Genomic DNA, 16,571 nt, shown 5'->3' with positions numbered 1-16,571 from the left:
TATTTTAAAATTTTAATAGGTACGGTAACTTTATTCTAAACTGATGAAAATTATTTGCATATTTTTCTAAACAAACCATAAAGCATGCCCAATAAACCTATCTGTTGTGTAAATTGACAAATTGATTAAACATGATCTCAGTACGAAAAATGGACATTAAAAAGTTAATTATTTTAATTTACTGTTTTTTTGTTTTATCAACAGTTAAAATTGGGCAAGTGAATTTTTCACCATGGCCAGTGAATTTTCAAATCCACTGGCCCTATGGCAAATGAATTTTCAAAATATTCTAGAACCCCTGCTTTGAAATACCAGTCGTGGTGTACTGGCTGGAATGAGAAATCTAGTTTTCTTTGAAGACATCATGGCAGAATTACCAAATGTTTGACATCCAATAGCTGACGAGTAATTAAAATGACAGACTAAACACTATTTTTTACCATTAGAGCTGTTTTTTAATATTACGGTACTTGCATTTAGTTGCTGTACGTTCCAAGTGTATCTGGTCATCCTGCTGTTTCTAATACCACGAGATGCATTGTTTTATATTTTAAAAATTGCATGTACCTCTGAAAAGTAACGATTATGAAGACATGCTTCTAATCTACTCTTTAAGGATATTTTCCATGTTTTAACATCACAGATTCTTGTTTCACTCTGTTGTAACCTTATCCAGATGTGTTACATCTTTATAGATTAACCAGATTTTGTGTCCATTTTCACGTGTTGAAAGCAGGGTCTGTGACTTTTACCAGCCTCGGTGGCATCGTGGTTAGGCCATCGGTCTACAGGCTGGTAGGTACTGGGTTCGGATCCCAGTCGAGGCATGGGATTTTTAATCCAGATACCGACTCCAAACCCTGAGTGAGTGCTCCGCAAGGCTCAATGGGTAGGTGTAAACCACTTGCACCGACCAGTGCAACAAAGGCCATGGTTTGTGCTATCCTGCCTGTGGGAAGCGCAAATAAAAGATCCCTTGCTGCTAATCGGAAAGAGTAGCCCATGTAGTGGCGACAGCGGGTTTCCTCTCAAAATCTGTGTGGTCCTTAACCATATGTCTGACGCCATATAAACCGTAAATAAAATGTGTTGAGTGCGTCGTTAAATAAAAAAAAAAACTATAAAAAAAACCTGTGACTTTTAACATCAGTTTGCACTGTGTGTGTTTCAGGTTGGTCGAGAAGACAGTCTCCTCAACGAGTGGCTGGACTGCTGCGTCACCAAGGGAGGAATCCTCGTCGCCCTGCAGAAACTTGGCAAACGACCACTACTCGTCAAACAGATGGTGGACGAGTGGCTTGACCACTACCGACAGCTGAGTCACGTGATCCCCCCACCCCACCAGACCAGCCTGTCATCACAGAACTTCTCCAGCGACGGCGAGAGTGACCCGGAGTGATGTCCCCTTGTTTGTTTTTCTTATTTATCTGTAGTCACAGAGTTGACAGTAGACGATGTCCGTTCAGTGGTAAATTGACAGGCCAATAATAATGATTCCTTCCATTAATGTAATATCAGGGTGTCTTCTTTTTTTTTTTGCAAGACATTCTGGGTAAAGAGTGGTAATGACTTAGATTCAGGACAGTTGGAAACAGATGTTGTTATTATTTGATATTGTTGATCATTAAGTGTTGTGAATTCGATTTTTGTTTGAGTTAATGACAAAAACTACCTTAATTTAAAAGTAATGACACCAGGCTTAAACATAGTCTACACTTTAATGCTATACAGATTGCATGCCATTCGAGTACAGACTCATTTTAAGTTTGAACGTTGAGAACATAAGAACAAGTCTTGTTTTATTCTGTTCTGTACTATTTACCCAGTAACCATTAATATAAATAATCACACTATGCAGGTTTCGTCATACGTTTAGGCAGTCATGGTTATTTTTCTCCAGGCCATAGTTTCACCTGGGTTTTTTCTGATTTGGTGGCGTTTTAGTCACCTTGGATTTTCAGGTTTGAAATTATGTTTGTGGAAAAACCATGAAACAAAATCATCACAGAGACATTTTGACATACCATATACGTGGGTAGATAGTAACTGGCTTGTTGTTGTTAATTTTATTGTTTATTGCCTTATTTTGTTCTTGAGTAACCAATTAAGACATTTTCACATACCATATACGTGGGTAGATAGTAACTTGCTTGTTGTTGTTAATTTCATTGTTTATTGCCTTATTTTGTTCTCGAGTAACCAATTAGACATTTTCATAAATTTGTGCCAGATTGATTTACCAGATTGATTTACCAAATTAAGCTCGGGTCAGAAAAATGCATATCCAAGTAGAACTGTGTATTTTCTTCTGTCATATATTATTAAGTTACCACTTATATGTTAACCCAAAATATATACCGTATTTCCTCTAATAAGTGCCAGAGTGCTTTTTCTTTTCAAAACGGTCACAGACAAAGTGCTACAGACCCAGCACTTATTGGAGGCCCGGCACTTATTAGAGGAAATACGATCGTCAGTAAATTGAGTTTTGTAATGGCTGTAGGATCAGAATGCAAAAAACCCCTGGTTTTGAACTGAGTATTAATAGACACACAATAAATAATGTTTTAACCAGTTTCGTAGCACATTGTTTAATCCACAACTATTTCTGTCATACTGAGTAACAGTCTGAGAGAGAGAGAGAGAGAGAGAGAGTGAGAGAGTGAGAGTGAGTGAGTGAGTGAGTGAGTGAGTGAGTGAGTGAGTGAGTGAGTGAGTGAGTGACAAAAGATACTACATAACTATATCTTGATCTTTTGGTTAACCGAAAGGGGTCTCATTAGTTTTTATTTTCCTTTGGGCATGATGGTACATATGTCATGTCAGTTGTCATATCAGTTATTTTGCACTGGTTGGACGACTAAATGTAATGATTGACCATTTGTGCACATTTTAGAAGACGAAATAATACAAAAAGTTATGATTTTGGTTATTTAGTCTAGGAAAATTAAATTTATTCTGAATACATAACATTAGGCACATCAACTAATTGATCAAATGGACTGTGTTACACTGTGGTTGTCTGCCAGGCGACAATTGTTTTCTTTGCTAGCTTTCACAAGGAACAAACTTATCTTTTTTTTATTATACATATTGTGTGTCAATGAAGTCAGTGCAAGAATTGTGTTCATTAACTATTTTGTTAAAATTTAGAGTTTTTATTTGAAGGACAAATCAGAAATCATAGGTTTGAGTGTGCAAAAAGTGATGCAAATAGAAATAGCAAGTCATTAGCATATTGTTTAAATAATTCATTTCCCAAAGTACCATGGTCATATATTCAGTTAACACTGTGCTGTTTACATCAGCACTCACACACACATACAAAACTAATTGTATAATAAGGGCACTATCTACCAGTACTCTACATAGGCATCAGAAGCATGGTCATATGTTGGGAAGGGGTGGTGCAAGGACTTCAATGTTTTACACATATATTCATCAATCAAAATATGTGTTATTTTTACATTTTATATACAAAGTAAAATAAAATATTGGCATTTTTGTCAGCATTTGCCATGATGAATTTTACTTGTATTTTAGAACATCAAGTTAAAAAAAACAATTCCACAGGAGCAAGGTGCCAAATCCCTTTAGAATTGATGTAAATGCACTACCAATGGTGTCAAACCAGTTAAGTTGAAAGTCTTAATACAGTCCTGCATAGTAACTTGAAAATAATACATTTCAAAATGAAAAATTGTTTGTTATTAATATACATGATATTTATGATTGCAATTGTAGCAAATTATTTGATTGGATCATACAGTTGTTCCTTGTAACTAATTATTTCATTTGATCCAACACTTGAAACGTTTTACAATGATGCATTTAATTTATAGAATGCAGGAAACTGTATTTAAGAACATCTAGTTTTCAAATTGTTTCTCAACACCTGGCAAAACATTCAGTCAGTCAGCCCCTTACAATGCCTGTACTTCATTATGTGCCAAAATGTCTCTCTCTCTTACATGTCCAGTCAAACTTCACATGTTAAATACGTTTTGCATGTTGTGTAAATGAGTAAAACATTTTAAACATGTTTTATATTGTTTGCATATTGTGTAAAATATGTGCAGCATGTTCAAACTATTTTACATATTATGTAATGCATAGCATTAAACATATTTATGTCACATGTAATGTATAAAATTAAACATGTTTGATATTTTCAAGTCGTATAATGTGTAACATTGAACGTCTTTAAGATATTTTTACATGTCGTGTAAAAGCATGACCTGATGTGTTGCATCCATTTTTGTTGAATTGTAATTGAATACTCACGACATCTTAAAGAGATATTCTAGTGCCAATATTCATCTTTTATTATCAAGGTTATGTCAACCACATATTTGTTTCCCTCATGCTTATGAATATTTTTCTGATATTTTTTTTTTTTTTTTACCAAATTGTTAATTGCCATTCACGCACGATACAGTTGTTAACCAAAGGTAGTTGCCAATTATTTGGTCTGCCTTAATGCACATATGTGAAAAATAACATTTTAACAAATCTATAAGTTTTTGTTATAACATACGTACAGAGGTTATTTGAAAACAACATTTAGTGTGTCAATCTTGTAGTTTTGTCTCTCAACTTCAGGAGTATTATGTATGACTGTATTTTTATACATATTTACTGCTAATACTGGTCACTTATAGTCCGTCCCACAGGGAACGCATTTTTTCATCCTATGGAATTTACTACAAGTTATTTATTTCTGAGCTGATTGTTTTCTAAATTGCACACAAAAATAATATATTTTTGTTATTTCCAAAACACTTACTTTTTTTTTTTTAAGTCGAACCAAACTGATATTATTTACAAAAACACTTTTGTAGGAGGATGGGACGGACTGTTGAATTGTATTAGCTTTATTCTTCATATATTGGATATACTGTAAAATTGGGGGAAATAATGTGTCATGCTATTATTGGTGTGGAACAGACACACACTAAAATGCATTTTTTTTTATTAATGCGGCTGGTTTCATCTCAAAGTACTGGGGGAAAGAAATGAATGCAGTCAAAAAAAAAAAAAAAATCAGTAAGCGATATAATAGTGCATTTGTTTTCATTACCTACAGGTTAAAAACAGCTATAGAAGTATGAATAAATGAATGGATGAATGAATGTTTAACGACACCCCAGCACAAAAATAAGTAATGCTTTTTTTTGTTTTAGTGAATATTTAGCCAGGAGAATGCTTTCTTGTTAACTTAATATCTGACTCACCGCTCCAATAAATTAATAAATGTGAAGATACAAAATATTTAAAATAGATGTACAAATTTTCTTTAGTGAGAATAAGTGCTTATGGTGTAATATATTTATTAGTATTTATTTGTTGTGGGATATAAAGGTATTCAGTGTGAAAATTTATTACTTTGATGTCGATTTTTTTTCTTCTGTTTTAAAAACTCTTTGTGGTTAGAAATATAGCTTGGCTGTGATTTGCTTTCAGTATAGTTATTTATCATAGTTATTTTAAATTTAGATACATGTAGATGTTCTTAGTTGTTTTTTTATTATTTTTTTTTTTTTTTTATCTAGAATTAATTATTCATTTAGTGTTGTAGTTTGCAATATTACAAGTTTGCAAGTATAGCTATTATATTGGAAGTTTTAGTTTATTTGATTAAGAGTTAACTTATGGTTTTCCTTTCATTTTGAAGTGCTGATTGTGAAAAATGGTGTATTTGGTTTGCAGTTCTCCTAACCTCGGTTTATCTGTTGATATACACTGAATGCAAGCTTAGACAGACATTTAGGCTTTCATTCAATTCCACACCAGACAAAGAGTTTAGATACATGCTGTATGCCACCATCTCAAATGCATTGCAGGCTCATTGTTTGTATGTTGTATATCTGTCTAGAGATCTTTAGATTAATGTTACGCTCGGACTACCAATTGCCAAAACAAAGTTGGCTAACTGTCCAGTTACTAGTGTGAGCACTCTTACAACTTGAATCTCACCGTATATAAACTGCTACCACCGATTAGTTGTTAATCTGAGTGCACCCATCGTAAATTGGTAGTTGTGCATATTACAAAGCAGCCGTCGAGTTGGCCAACTTTGTCGTGACAGTTGACAGTCTTTGCCTAGCATTATGTTTCACTTAGAAAATAAGAGAACGGTTGTGAGCTAACACATGCTGGTGGAATCAGTTAGGAAATGTTTGATATTATTTGATTTTTTTTTATAATTTTGCGTCTTCTCATTTTCTTGATGTGAAGTTATGCAAGTGGAAAGTACACATTTGTTATTTTAATGCCACTACATGTACAGTGATTATAAACAAAAGTGAACATGTTTTTTTTTTTACCCGAGTCGTCAGGCGTGGCCAGAGTAAAACACTAGCCACTGGCGTTGGGCTACTTAGAAATCCTTTCATAGACACAATTGTGTTACATGTAAATGAGAGATATTGGCCGACCATATAGCACACGTTACGTACATCTGCCATTACATGAAGTTAGTAATGTGCTTGGTGCGTGTTGTTTTGTGTACACCTGTGTCAGTATTAATATAAACAGGTATAATGATGATGTTATGTTGTATCTCAGGGTGCTGTTGTAGAAATTTGTTAACTACAGAGGTGGTTTAATTTATTACAAAAACAAATTGTCAGACATCTTTGATTTGTTGTATATTTGGTGTTAAGATGTATTGACTGTTGTTTTACTATCGTTTTCATGAAGATTTGCTTTCCATTAATTTGATTACGTGTGCAATTTTGTGCATTTTTTCACACAAAAGTTTATCAGTACTGTACATATACATAATCCCTTTTCCATGTATGCAATTCGGCATGTGGGCATTCAGCATGCCATAAAAAAGGTCAGTCGATGAGTGATTGTTTCAGGCACAAGTTCTTCAGTGGCATCATAATGCAAAGTATTTATTTTCGGCATAAAAGTACACTTCGACGGCATCAAATTTTGTATAACAAAAATGCAGATATAGAAAAGTACATTTATGCACGCAGAAATACTCATGTTAAATCGCATTAATAGAAAGCAGGTCTCACACTTAAAAATCACCATGGCCTAGTCCAGCCAGAGCGAGCAGAGTTTTTTTTGTTAGACTGGTTCATGCACGTCACATTAAACCAAATAACCACATCGGGGACCAGTCGAATAGTTCACAAGCATCAGTGTCGCTCGCTGTCACTGAACATGTCTCCTTCCAGTTTAAACAGGAGATGTATCTTTCTATTTTTGTTTTTTGTTTTTAGTTGACAATGTTTGGGATCCAGTAACCCACACCAAACACGAAAAGAGTAAAGAATGTTTGGAGCTGATCAGAATTAATCTCTTGTAGATGAAATATATATATATGACATTTGTCTCAAACATATTCAGAGATGAAAGTGAGTTCAGAAAAAAATTCAGGATATTATAATATTGGTGGTCGGGTAGCGAGATTGGTCTAAAATAGCGGAACCCATTCAGGATTGATATAAAGAACATCAGCAGAAACCAGCAGTTTTAATGGAGAATATGAATTGTTTTTTAACAAATAGCATAAACCCGGAAATACAATAAAAAGCTGGAATTCCAGGTAAATCTGGAACATTTTCATCTCCACTTACTCCAGAGGGGCAGGATCTGGCGCAGTCTGTAGAACACTCACCTTGAGTGTTTGTGTTGTGGGATCGAACCACCTCAGTGGACCCATTCACTCTAGTGTTGTCATAAACAAAACACTTTAAACTTTAACTCTGCTGACTTCAGTGATTGATTGTGTTAATGCTCTTTAACCATTTACAAAAGGACAGGTCCCAAATACTGTTATTCCAGCTATGCTTTTTCCATGGGTGAAGAAGTCTGTCTATGTCTCCTCTCAATCAAAAACAATTATTTTATTTACAGTTTGTTGACAGACAGGACGGCACATCCCATTGCTTCAAGTACCATGATAGTAGATTGCAATAGGGGAATGTTTCATGTTGCGAATATTAATTTTATATCCTCTGGTAAATGATTTACCTCAAGGCTGTATCCTACTCACAATAGTTTCTTGGTGGATTGACAAGCAAAAGTTGTTTTGAACTGAGGTGCTCTTGTTGTTTTCATATACATGTATATCTGTTAATATATGCACCAATAATTACATGCATATTGATTTGATTCAGCGTTATTTTGTATATCCAATGTTAGATACTTCTTACAATACTTGTATGTATTATGTTGATGGTGTTAAAAATAATATCTAGTTGTACATGTTTATTCGGGACTGTTGTGCCTTTTTGCAATGAATTAACAAAAACATTGTGTAATTATTGTTTTTTTTATTTCAAGTGTTTAGATATTTAATTAATATTGTGCTGTGACCAAGTCAGTTCACCCTACTATTTACCAACCTACCCGCACTCCAGTTTTATGTTTAAAAAAAGAAGAAGGTTTTAAGATATAATAATTGATTAATGATTTATTAAAGATATAATATCAGATTTTATCTTTTAATAACACAAATTAAAAATACATTTCTCAATGATTGTAAATACTCATAAAAACAAATATCTTATTTGAATATAAAAACAAAGTTATGATAAGAAAGAAGTATATAAGAATTGAGTAGAAAAACTACTATTTGTACAAGATAGAATATTGTATTTATTCCAAAACATGGAAATAAATCAGTACAGAATAGTCTTTGCTTTATATTTCTGTCTTAAGATTACTTTGTCTTGCGATGGGAAAACTAGCTAAAGCCAGAAACATTGCATATATCTATCAAATTGTATATTTCTCTTCCACGTAGTGAGCACACCACACGAACCAACAAAGGTTTTTCTTTCAAATGAAATGCAATCAAAGTATCACACCTATCAAACCTAGATTAGGTTTTTCTACTCAACATGCATACATGTAGAATAACAACAACTCATTGTACTTTCGTGTACTGTATAGGTTTCTTTTAGTTTGTTTTTTTTGTTTGTTTTTTTAAAACCTTCATAATATACACAACTAGGTGACATGTAAAACATTTAGTACTTCGATTTTATTAGTAAAGTTTGACTAATGAAAAGCTTAAAGTAATAGAAGCTTTGTTATGGAGGGTAGCAAACTCGTGTTAATTAACAGAAAACACTAATAAACCACTGCCATGGTAGAAACACAGATAATATACTCGCCTTTTGTTTTGATTTCTACTATTAATATTTGATGTTTTGTGTTGAGCATTTTTCATTAATATAAACTTTCTTCAGATTTAGTCATTTAGCTGCATACAAATGTATCATATTTCACAACCATATAGGAACATAATGTAGATTTAGATATTTCCATCTTTATGATGTCTTGATGTAAATTTTGTTTGTTATTTATCAGTGAAATGTTAGTTTTAAACACACAAAAATTAGCATATTGGGCAAGATGATGTTATAGTTTTTCTATATTTGTATTTTAATACTATTGAAATAGTCATCTGCTTATTACTTGCTGTAAGGCTTTAAAGGGGAATTCACTCCATTCAGTATTATTCTTGTAATGGGAGTGATTTCCACTTGCCAGTGCTGCATTTCTGTTGCCATCCACATCCACATTATGAACGGAGAGTTCTAAAAGTAAAATAATCTGTTTTATTCTTGCATGGACATTTGTGTTATCAGTATAAACACTCAACATTATCAGTGATAAATTCTTCTTCTTCAAAATCAAATTTACACCATCCATCTTGGTTTATTAATTATATTAGACAAATATGGCAGGCCTGGATTTATTTTGCATAGGATTTCGAATAATAAAACCAACTTCATGGCACCAAACGTTACAAATTTAACAAATAAAAAATAAAAACAAGCCACTGCACTATTTACGTGTTGGTCAGATAAGTGAATTAGTCTGTATTAAATATTAAAATGATGGCTTTTGGCGTTTCAAACTCATTAAGACATTTATTTTAGGTCTATGTTTGACACCACTAGAGCACATTGATTTATTAATCATCATTGGATGTCAAACATTTGTTAATTTTACATTTAGTCTTAGAGAGGAAACCCGCTACATTTTTCCATTAGTAGCAAGGGATCTTTTATTTGCACCATCCCACAGACAACTACAATAAATGCATACAATATGTTGTCTCAGCTGAGCAGATATGTTTGTTATAAAATATTTTTATTTTTTTTATACCCAGCATTAACATTCACATTCAGTAATTAACAAAGGCCATTTTATATTTAAATAACTGCTTGAAAAAACCCACTCCAAACTTTCTTTTATTACATAGACAGTTCAGAGTCAGATATAACAAGCTCTACAGTTTGTTATAGGCAGCTTTCACCAAGCAATGTTGTTTTTTTATTTTATTATTATGTTTATTATATATATATATATATTACATTTAGATTCATCGCAATAATAATGTACAAAGGTTGTTGAGTGTGGTGGTTCATAACTCTTAAGTGAGTTTTTCTACATCGTAAAACATACAACCATAGTCCATCCCACAGGGAACACTTTTTTCATATTATGAAATTTACTACTAGTTATTTATTTCTGAGCAGATTGTTTTCTAAAGTGCACACAAAAATAGTAATTGTTTATTATTTCCAAAACACTTACTTTTCTTACATCAAAGCAAACTGAAATTATTTACCTTTTTTTTTTATTTTTTTTTTTATTGTACAGGACTGCAGATATGTATCTACAAGCTAAAGGACTGCAGATATGTATCTACAAGCTAAAGGACTGCAGATATGTATCTACAAGCTAAAGGACTGCAGATATGTATCTACAAGCTAAAGGACTGCAGATGTGTATCTACAAGCTAAAGATAATAAACAAATAGCACTTCTACACTGCTGCATTGATCTGTTTCTCAGTTTTTAAGTGGATTCTGGGATTCTGAAAATGTAAATTGTATTTTAAGTTAGTGAGTTTCCTGCTTTGGCTGTGCTGTGTACACATACGTGTTCATGGTTTCTCTGCAGTCCACCTTTTGTGAATACTTGTTTATCTTGTGATCTTCATGAACTGTGATAGGGGTTGTTCCAGAAAATATTACAGGTGTCTCTAGTGGTGTCATTAAACAAACAAAAGAACAATTTGTTTTGGCAGTTTAAACAAAAAAAATCCAGTAAATTAAAAAAATTATAATTGATTTTGTTTAAATGTATGTTTAACACCTGCACCCCTGTGTAATAATTTGTGGAATAACCCTTGTCATGTATTACTGGATGTTAAGTACTGGTACTACACTATACCGATACCAAGTCATCCTGTTGGCTCCTCTTGTCTGTTGTGTGTGCCAAACTCATAACCATTGTTATGTATGAAATGTACTCTTGTAGCACAAAGAATGGTTTGATGTGTCTGAACTTTGCATTTAAATATATCCTTAAATATCATCTTTGCTTTGTTTTAAATTCTTTTAAATATTAATGAATTATGTTTCTCTCAAAATGATATCAAAAACATGCCACAAACTGTTTGAATATGATTTTTAAGGAGTTAAAACATTTACCTGTCCAACACATATGGGGGAGGGGGGTAATTAATATTTAAATTCTCCATCAGCTTCATGGTCCAGTGGATAAGCTGTTGGACAATCAAGTTGCCGACAGTGGTTCAAATCTCATCAAAGCTGGCTTGTCTCTTGTGGCTATCTTACTCATCTATTACCCTATGCCTATCATTCTCAATATTTTAATATATAAAAAAAAAACTTCCAATTTTGACCCCCATCTGTCGTTTCCTCGGACTCTGTCTTCCTTCATGGGTGCAGTCCTGTGTACCTACCTGCACCCACCTGGCATCCTGATCTTCTACAATTAATGATGAAGGAAGAAAGGAAATGTTTTATTTAACGACGCACTGAACACATTTTATTTATGGTTATATGGCGTCCGACATATGGTTAAGGACCACACAGATATTGAGAGAGGAAAACTGCTGTCGCCACTTCATGGGCTACTCTTTTCAGTTAACAGCAAGGATTATTTTATATGCACCATCCCACAAACAGGATAACACATACCATGGCCTTTGATACATCAGTCGTGGTGCACTGGTTTGAGCGAGAAATAACCCAATGGGCCCACCGACGGGGATCGACCCCAGACCGACCACACATCAAGCGAACACTTTACCACTGGGCTACATCCCACCTCTACAGTTAATAAAGCTGGACTGACCCACAGCACTAACAACCGCCAGTGGTAGGGAAGTATCCATGTATTAATGCCTTGTAACAATGCCAGAAGTAACTTTGAACCATCTCCGAAATGGTCAAAGCTGATGGGAAATGGCAGGTGTGTAGCATGGATAGCTGGTTGGAGAGGACTAGGATGTGGAGATGGACAGCAAAAGAAGTTGAAAGATAGGAGTTCCCAGATTGGGAAGAAATGAGATGGAATTCAAAAGGAGAGTAAGAAAAAAAGTGTAATTAATATTTGAAATGCATGTAAAAAAAGCATTAGGGAAAGAGGTAAATGGTTGAACCATATCAATTGCACATATTAAAATTTATATTATATCACTGATAAAAGTTGACGGCTGAACCATATCAATGACATGTTAAAAGTGGCATCACATCACTGGTAGATGGTCAACGGTTGAACCATATCAATGGCACATGTTAAAAGTGGTATTGTATCACTACCGGTAGTACACGTTAAAGGTCAGACCATACCTTATCTTGGATCGTTGATCTCGGGAGCATTCAAATATCAAAACGAGACTTTTGATATTTGTGTTACTATTAGAAAGTCAAACATTTGCGAACCTGATAATATAGTACTGTATCACATCTCCGAAAAGGTTGGTATTTTGCAACATTATAAGCTGTAAACAGAAACATGGAAATGTGTCAGTTTTGTTTTTTTAGTTCATGTGCATGTTTGTGTGTGTGTGTGTGTTGGGAGATAGCCTTTGTAAAGCTTATGGAAATTCCAACCTGCTCTGCATGGTAAAACATTTTGCTGATAAGCCAGCAAGAGTAGATTTTTTTTTGTTTAACGACACCACTAGAGCACATTGATTTATTAATAATCGACTATTGGATGTAAAGCATATGGTAATTTTGACACGGTCATAGAGATGAAACCTGCTACGTTTTTCCATTAGTAGCAAGGGATAGCACATACCGCGGCCTTTGATATACTAGTCGTGGTGCACTGGTTAGAGCGAACTAGTAGAAAACTAAATAAACTCAAACACTGGGTAATACACAACATTTTTATTCTTAACAGATGCATAAAATCACAAAATTAAAAGAAAAAAATATTTTGATTGTTTCAACTAAAATCAACATGCAATAATTAAAAAGCAATAAAGTAATACTGTTTGCTTTTCCCAACTTAATTCGATATTTTGGCAGAAAAAAAAAAGATTAATTTCATTGACTTGGTCAATAAATAAATAATACACATTAACATGCACCTGGGACTAATGATGTTTGCATCACCATATTTTACACAGTTCATGGAAATGGCAAAATATCGGGATTATTATTGTACAATGATCATAAAAATGTATATAACTATAAAAATGGTGAGCATAAAAGCCATCCATCAGATGTTTACTCCCCATTCATTTTAATGAATGAATAAAAATGATCTAATGTTGAAATGTTTTATACAGATTGTTACTTTCCAGAAATACTGTGTAAAATGGCCATTTCACCTTGTTTTTATTTGAAAATAGCTTTGGCAACCACAGCAACCAACTGTGTGTGTGTGTGTGTGTGTGTGTGTGTGTGTGTGTATTGGTCTGATTGATGCCTTCATGTTAGTACCCTACATTCATTGGTTGCTACATGTTTAAACAATTTTAATATTTTAATTTATTTTGTTTAATTTTGACAAGTAGCAAAAAAAAAAGAACCCCAAGTACCATAAGAAAATACTTTTTAAATTAAAAATCATCTTAAAACCATTTGGCCTTAGATGAGTAGCTCTATTCATATTATAAACTAACGTATTAGGTGAGAGGTTGAATTTTTGTGTATAGAGTTTACTGAAACCGCTCCACAGTTTGGAAGTGATATATTAAGTGATATGGGCATATTATTACATATTTAAATTGCTCCTAATTCTTGAAGAAGCATTTCAAACAAACATTGGCATAGCCAGGATTTTATTATGGGGGGGGGGCACCCATACTGTTTATGAGTCAACAGGCAAATATGAAAGGTGGTTGGGGGAAACGAGGTGATTCAGGTGGGGGCATGGCTTGAAGGTTCGTCCCTGGCTATGACAGTGTTTTCAAATTACCTACTACCAATATACCAGTTTCAATTTAAAAATTTAACATAAAATTGCTATCACTGCAGACATCGAACAAGTGTAAACAAAACTACAAAGTTTAACAACTAGTGGAAGACAACATACTTAACATTTATTTTTAATTTAAATATTAACAGTATGATATGCAGCACAAATTTAAAAAACAAAGTTTAAGAAAATACTGCAAGAGCTTAAATTGATTATTTAATGCAATGACAATATCTTCAAAAACACAAAGATATGAATAGTAGGTCAATATCAGTTTTAAAAAGTTGGAACCTGGTAACTTAAAAGTATCTTTGACTCTCGCATACAAAATGAAATCAACCTGTAATAAGATTTTTTTATATTATAAAATACTAAATATACTGATGCTATTACACTTGATTTTATGTATTTTGTATTATTTAAAATAGCAGCAAAAACAATACATGTTTTTGGGTGGGCTTTTTGTTGTCAAATTAAATTGTATTATTCTGCTATTCAATATCAAAGTTATTGAAAATAAGCTCTTAAGTTAATTTAAAAAGAAATAAAATTGTATTATCTTACTGCACGTATGTAAAACAGCAGTTTAAAATTGTAGAAAACATTCTTTTGAACCTTAAAATAAAACTTTCAAGAATCAGTTTTTGGAACCAAAAGTTGAATATAATAGACTGTAAATAACAAAAATTATCTTTTTCATCTATACTAAAATATAAATTTATTACTTGGTCAATTAAATTATGTGGAAATAAATAATATATTGACAATTTGTTTTTGGATTGTTCGGACTTGATTGATTTAAATATGAGAAACAGTAGCCTATAAATTTGGCACCATAACCTGTAATTGGATTCTCTGTACATCGTCTGGTAGATTAATCGAATCTACAATGTTAAAACTTAGCAGAAAATTATGTCTCTCTTAAAAAGCATATATTGTGCTTATATGGTGCTTATATGCATGTATGATATCACCGATATGAAATAATCCATAAATGTGATATGTTGATGGAAAAACAGGGACAAAATACTATTAACATATGGTTGTGATACCATAAAACTATAATACACATTTGGCATAATATTATTTACATGATCATCATACATAACTTGATAAAAACATACCAACGTATCCAAGAATAAATATATACTATGACATAAAAAAAAAATTCTTTGACAAAATACAGCAAAAAAATAAATAATACACACACACATGACTAGCTGGTTATCAAACAGGATCACATTATGGCAAATTAAAATCACTTACAAATGCAATCAATGTATTTCAAATAAACTAATATCAGTGCCTACAACAACTGGCATTAATTACAAAATAGCCTTCCATATATTATATCTGAACCTTTTTCATTGTTGTATTGCAATATATGACTTGACTACTAAAAAGATGTTAAGGACTTGAAAGTCTACCTATAAATTAATGCTTATAAATGATTTAAAATTTAATCCTTATTCTCCAAGGTCAGATTTGTTTTCTATCTGACATTATTATATACATGTATTAACTTGTTTGGTTTTATCTATGCATTATAAAACCCCCAAAAGGTAGGATACTTTATAATACCCATGAATCAATACTTTAAAACATTTATCAGTCAATACTTTAAAACACCCATGAATCAATACTTTAAAACACCCATGAATCAATACTTTAAAACACACATGAATCAATACTTTAAAACATCCATGAATCAATACTTTAGAACACCCATGAATCAATACTTTAAAACATTTTTAAAACACCCATGAATCAATATTTTAAAACATATATCAGTCAATACTGTAAAACAAACATTTTATGAATAAATCCTTCAAAAAAGTTATTTCTCTATATTTTAAAACATTAATTAATCTGCACTAGATTAACATCTAAGAATGCTGTGCATCGAACAAATAAATTATTAATTTCCATATGAAAACATGTAATTTGTGTTTGTTTTTTAACAGTATGTAATGGTAAAACAATAAACTATAAAGCAATCATATGTAAGCAAGTAATATGGGTATTGACAGAAAAACATTCATATGCATGTATTGCACAAGGTATTTATTGAACAGTATTGAAGGAAACATCGAAATGTTTTATTGGTCATTAGTAAACATCATGAAACCATTTGTACAATTATAGTGTTTTCACAGGAGTAATAAATTTCAACCACTTACAAACTTTACAGTTGCTTTGAGACCATTCTACTTGATAGACAGGAACTTTTTTCCATGAGTATATATACCCCTCAACATTTTGCTAAGAATCATGATCATCTAGAATTAGTATGTTCAACATTAATCACCAAATAGAAAAAAATATGCAGCAAGTAAATGTTTAATGAAT

General features: G+C 32.6%; 1 protein-coding gene across 1 annotated transcript in view; it reads left to right on the top strand.

The window, feature by feature from the left end:
- LOC121384371 (ubiquitin thioesterase ZRANB1-like) overlaps positions 1–4,734 on the top strand; it is a 36,418-nt gene extending 31,684 nt beyond the window's left edge. The window contains exon 8 of the mRNA XM_041514740.1: positions 1,172–4,734. Within this exon, the coding sequence (XP_041370674.1) occupies positions 1,172–1,399 (228 nt within the window). The 3' untranslated portion in view covers positions 1,400–4,734. The remainder of the gene's footprint in view (positions 1–1,171) is intronic.
- The last annotated feature ends 11,837 nt before the right edge of the window (positions 4,735–16,571 follow it).

Source organism: Gigantopelta aegis, chromosome 10 (assembly GCF_016097555.1).
Source record: "Gigantopelta aegis isolate Gae_Host chromosome 10, Gae_host_genome, whole genome shotgun sequence".
NCBI lineage: Eukaryota > Metazoa > Mollusca > Gastropoda > Neomphalida > Peltospiridae > Gigantopelta > Gigantopelta aegis.
This window is presented reverse-complemented; position numbering and strand designations above follow the sequence as displayed.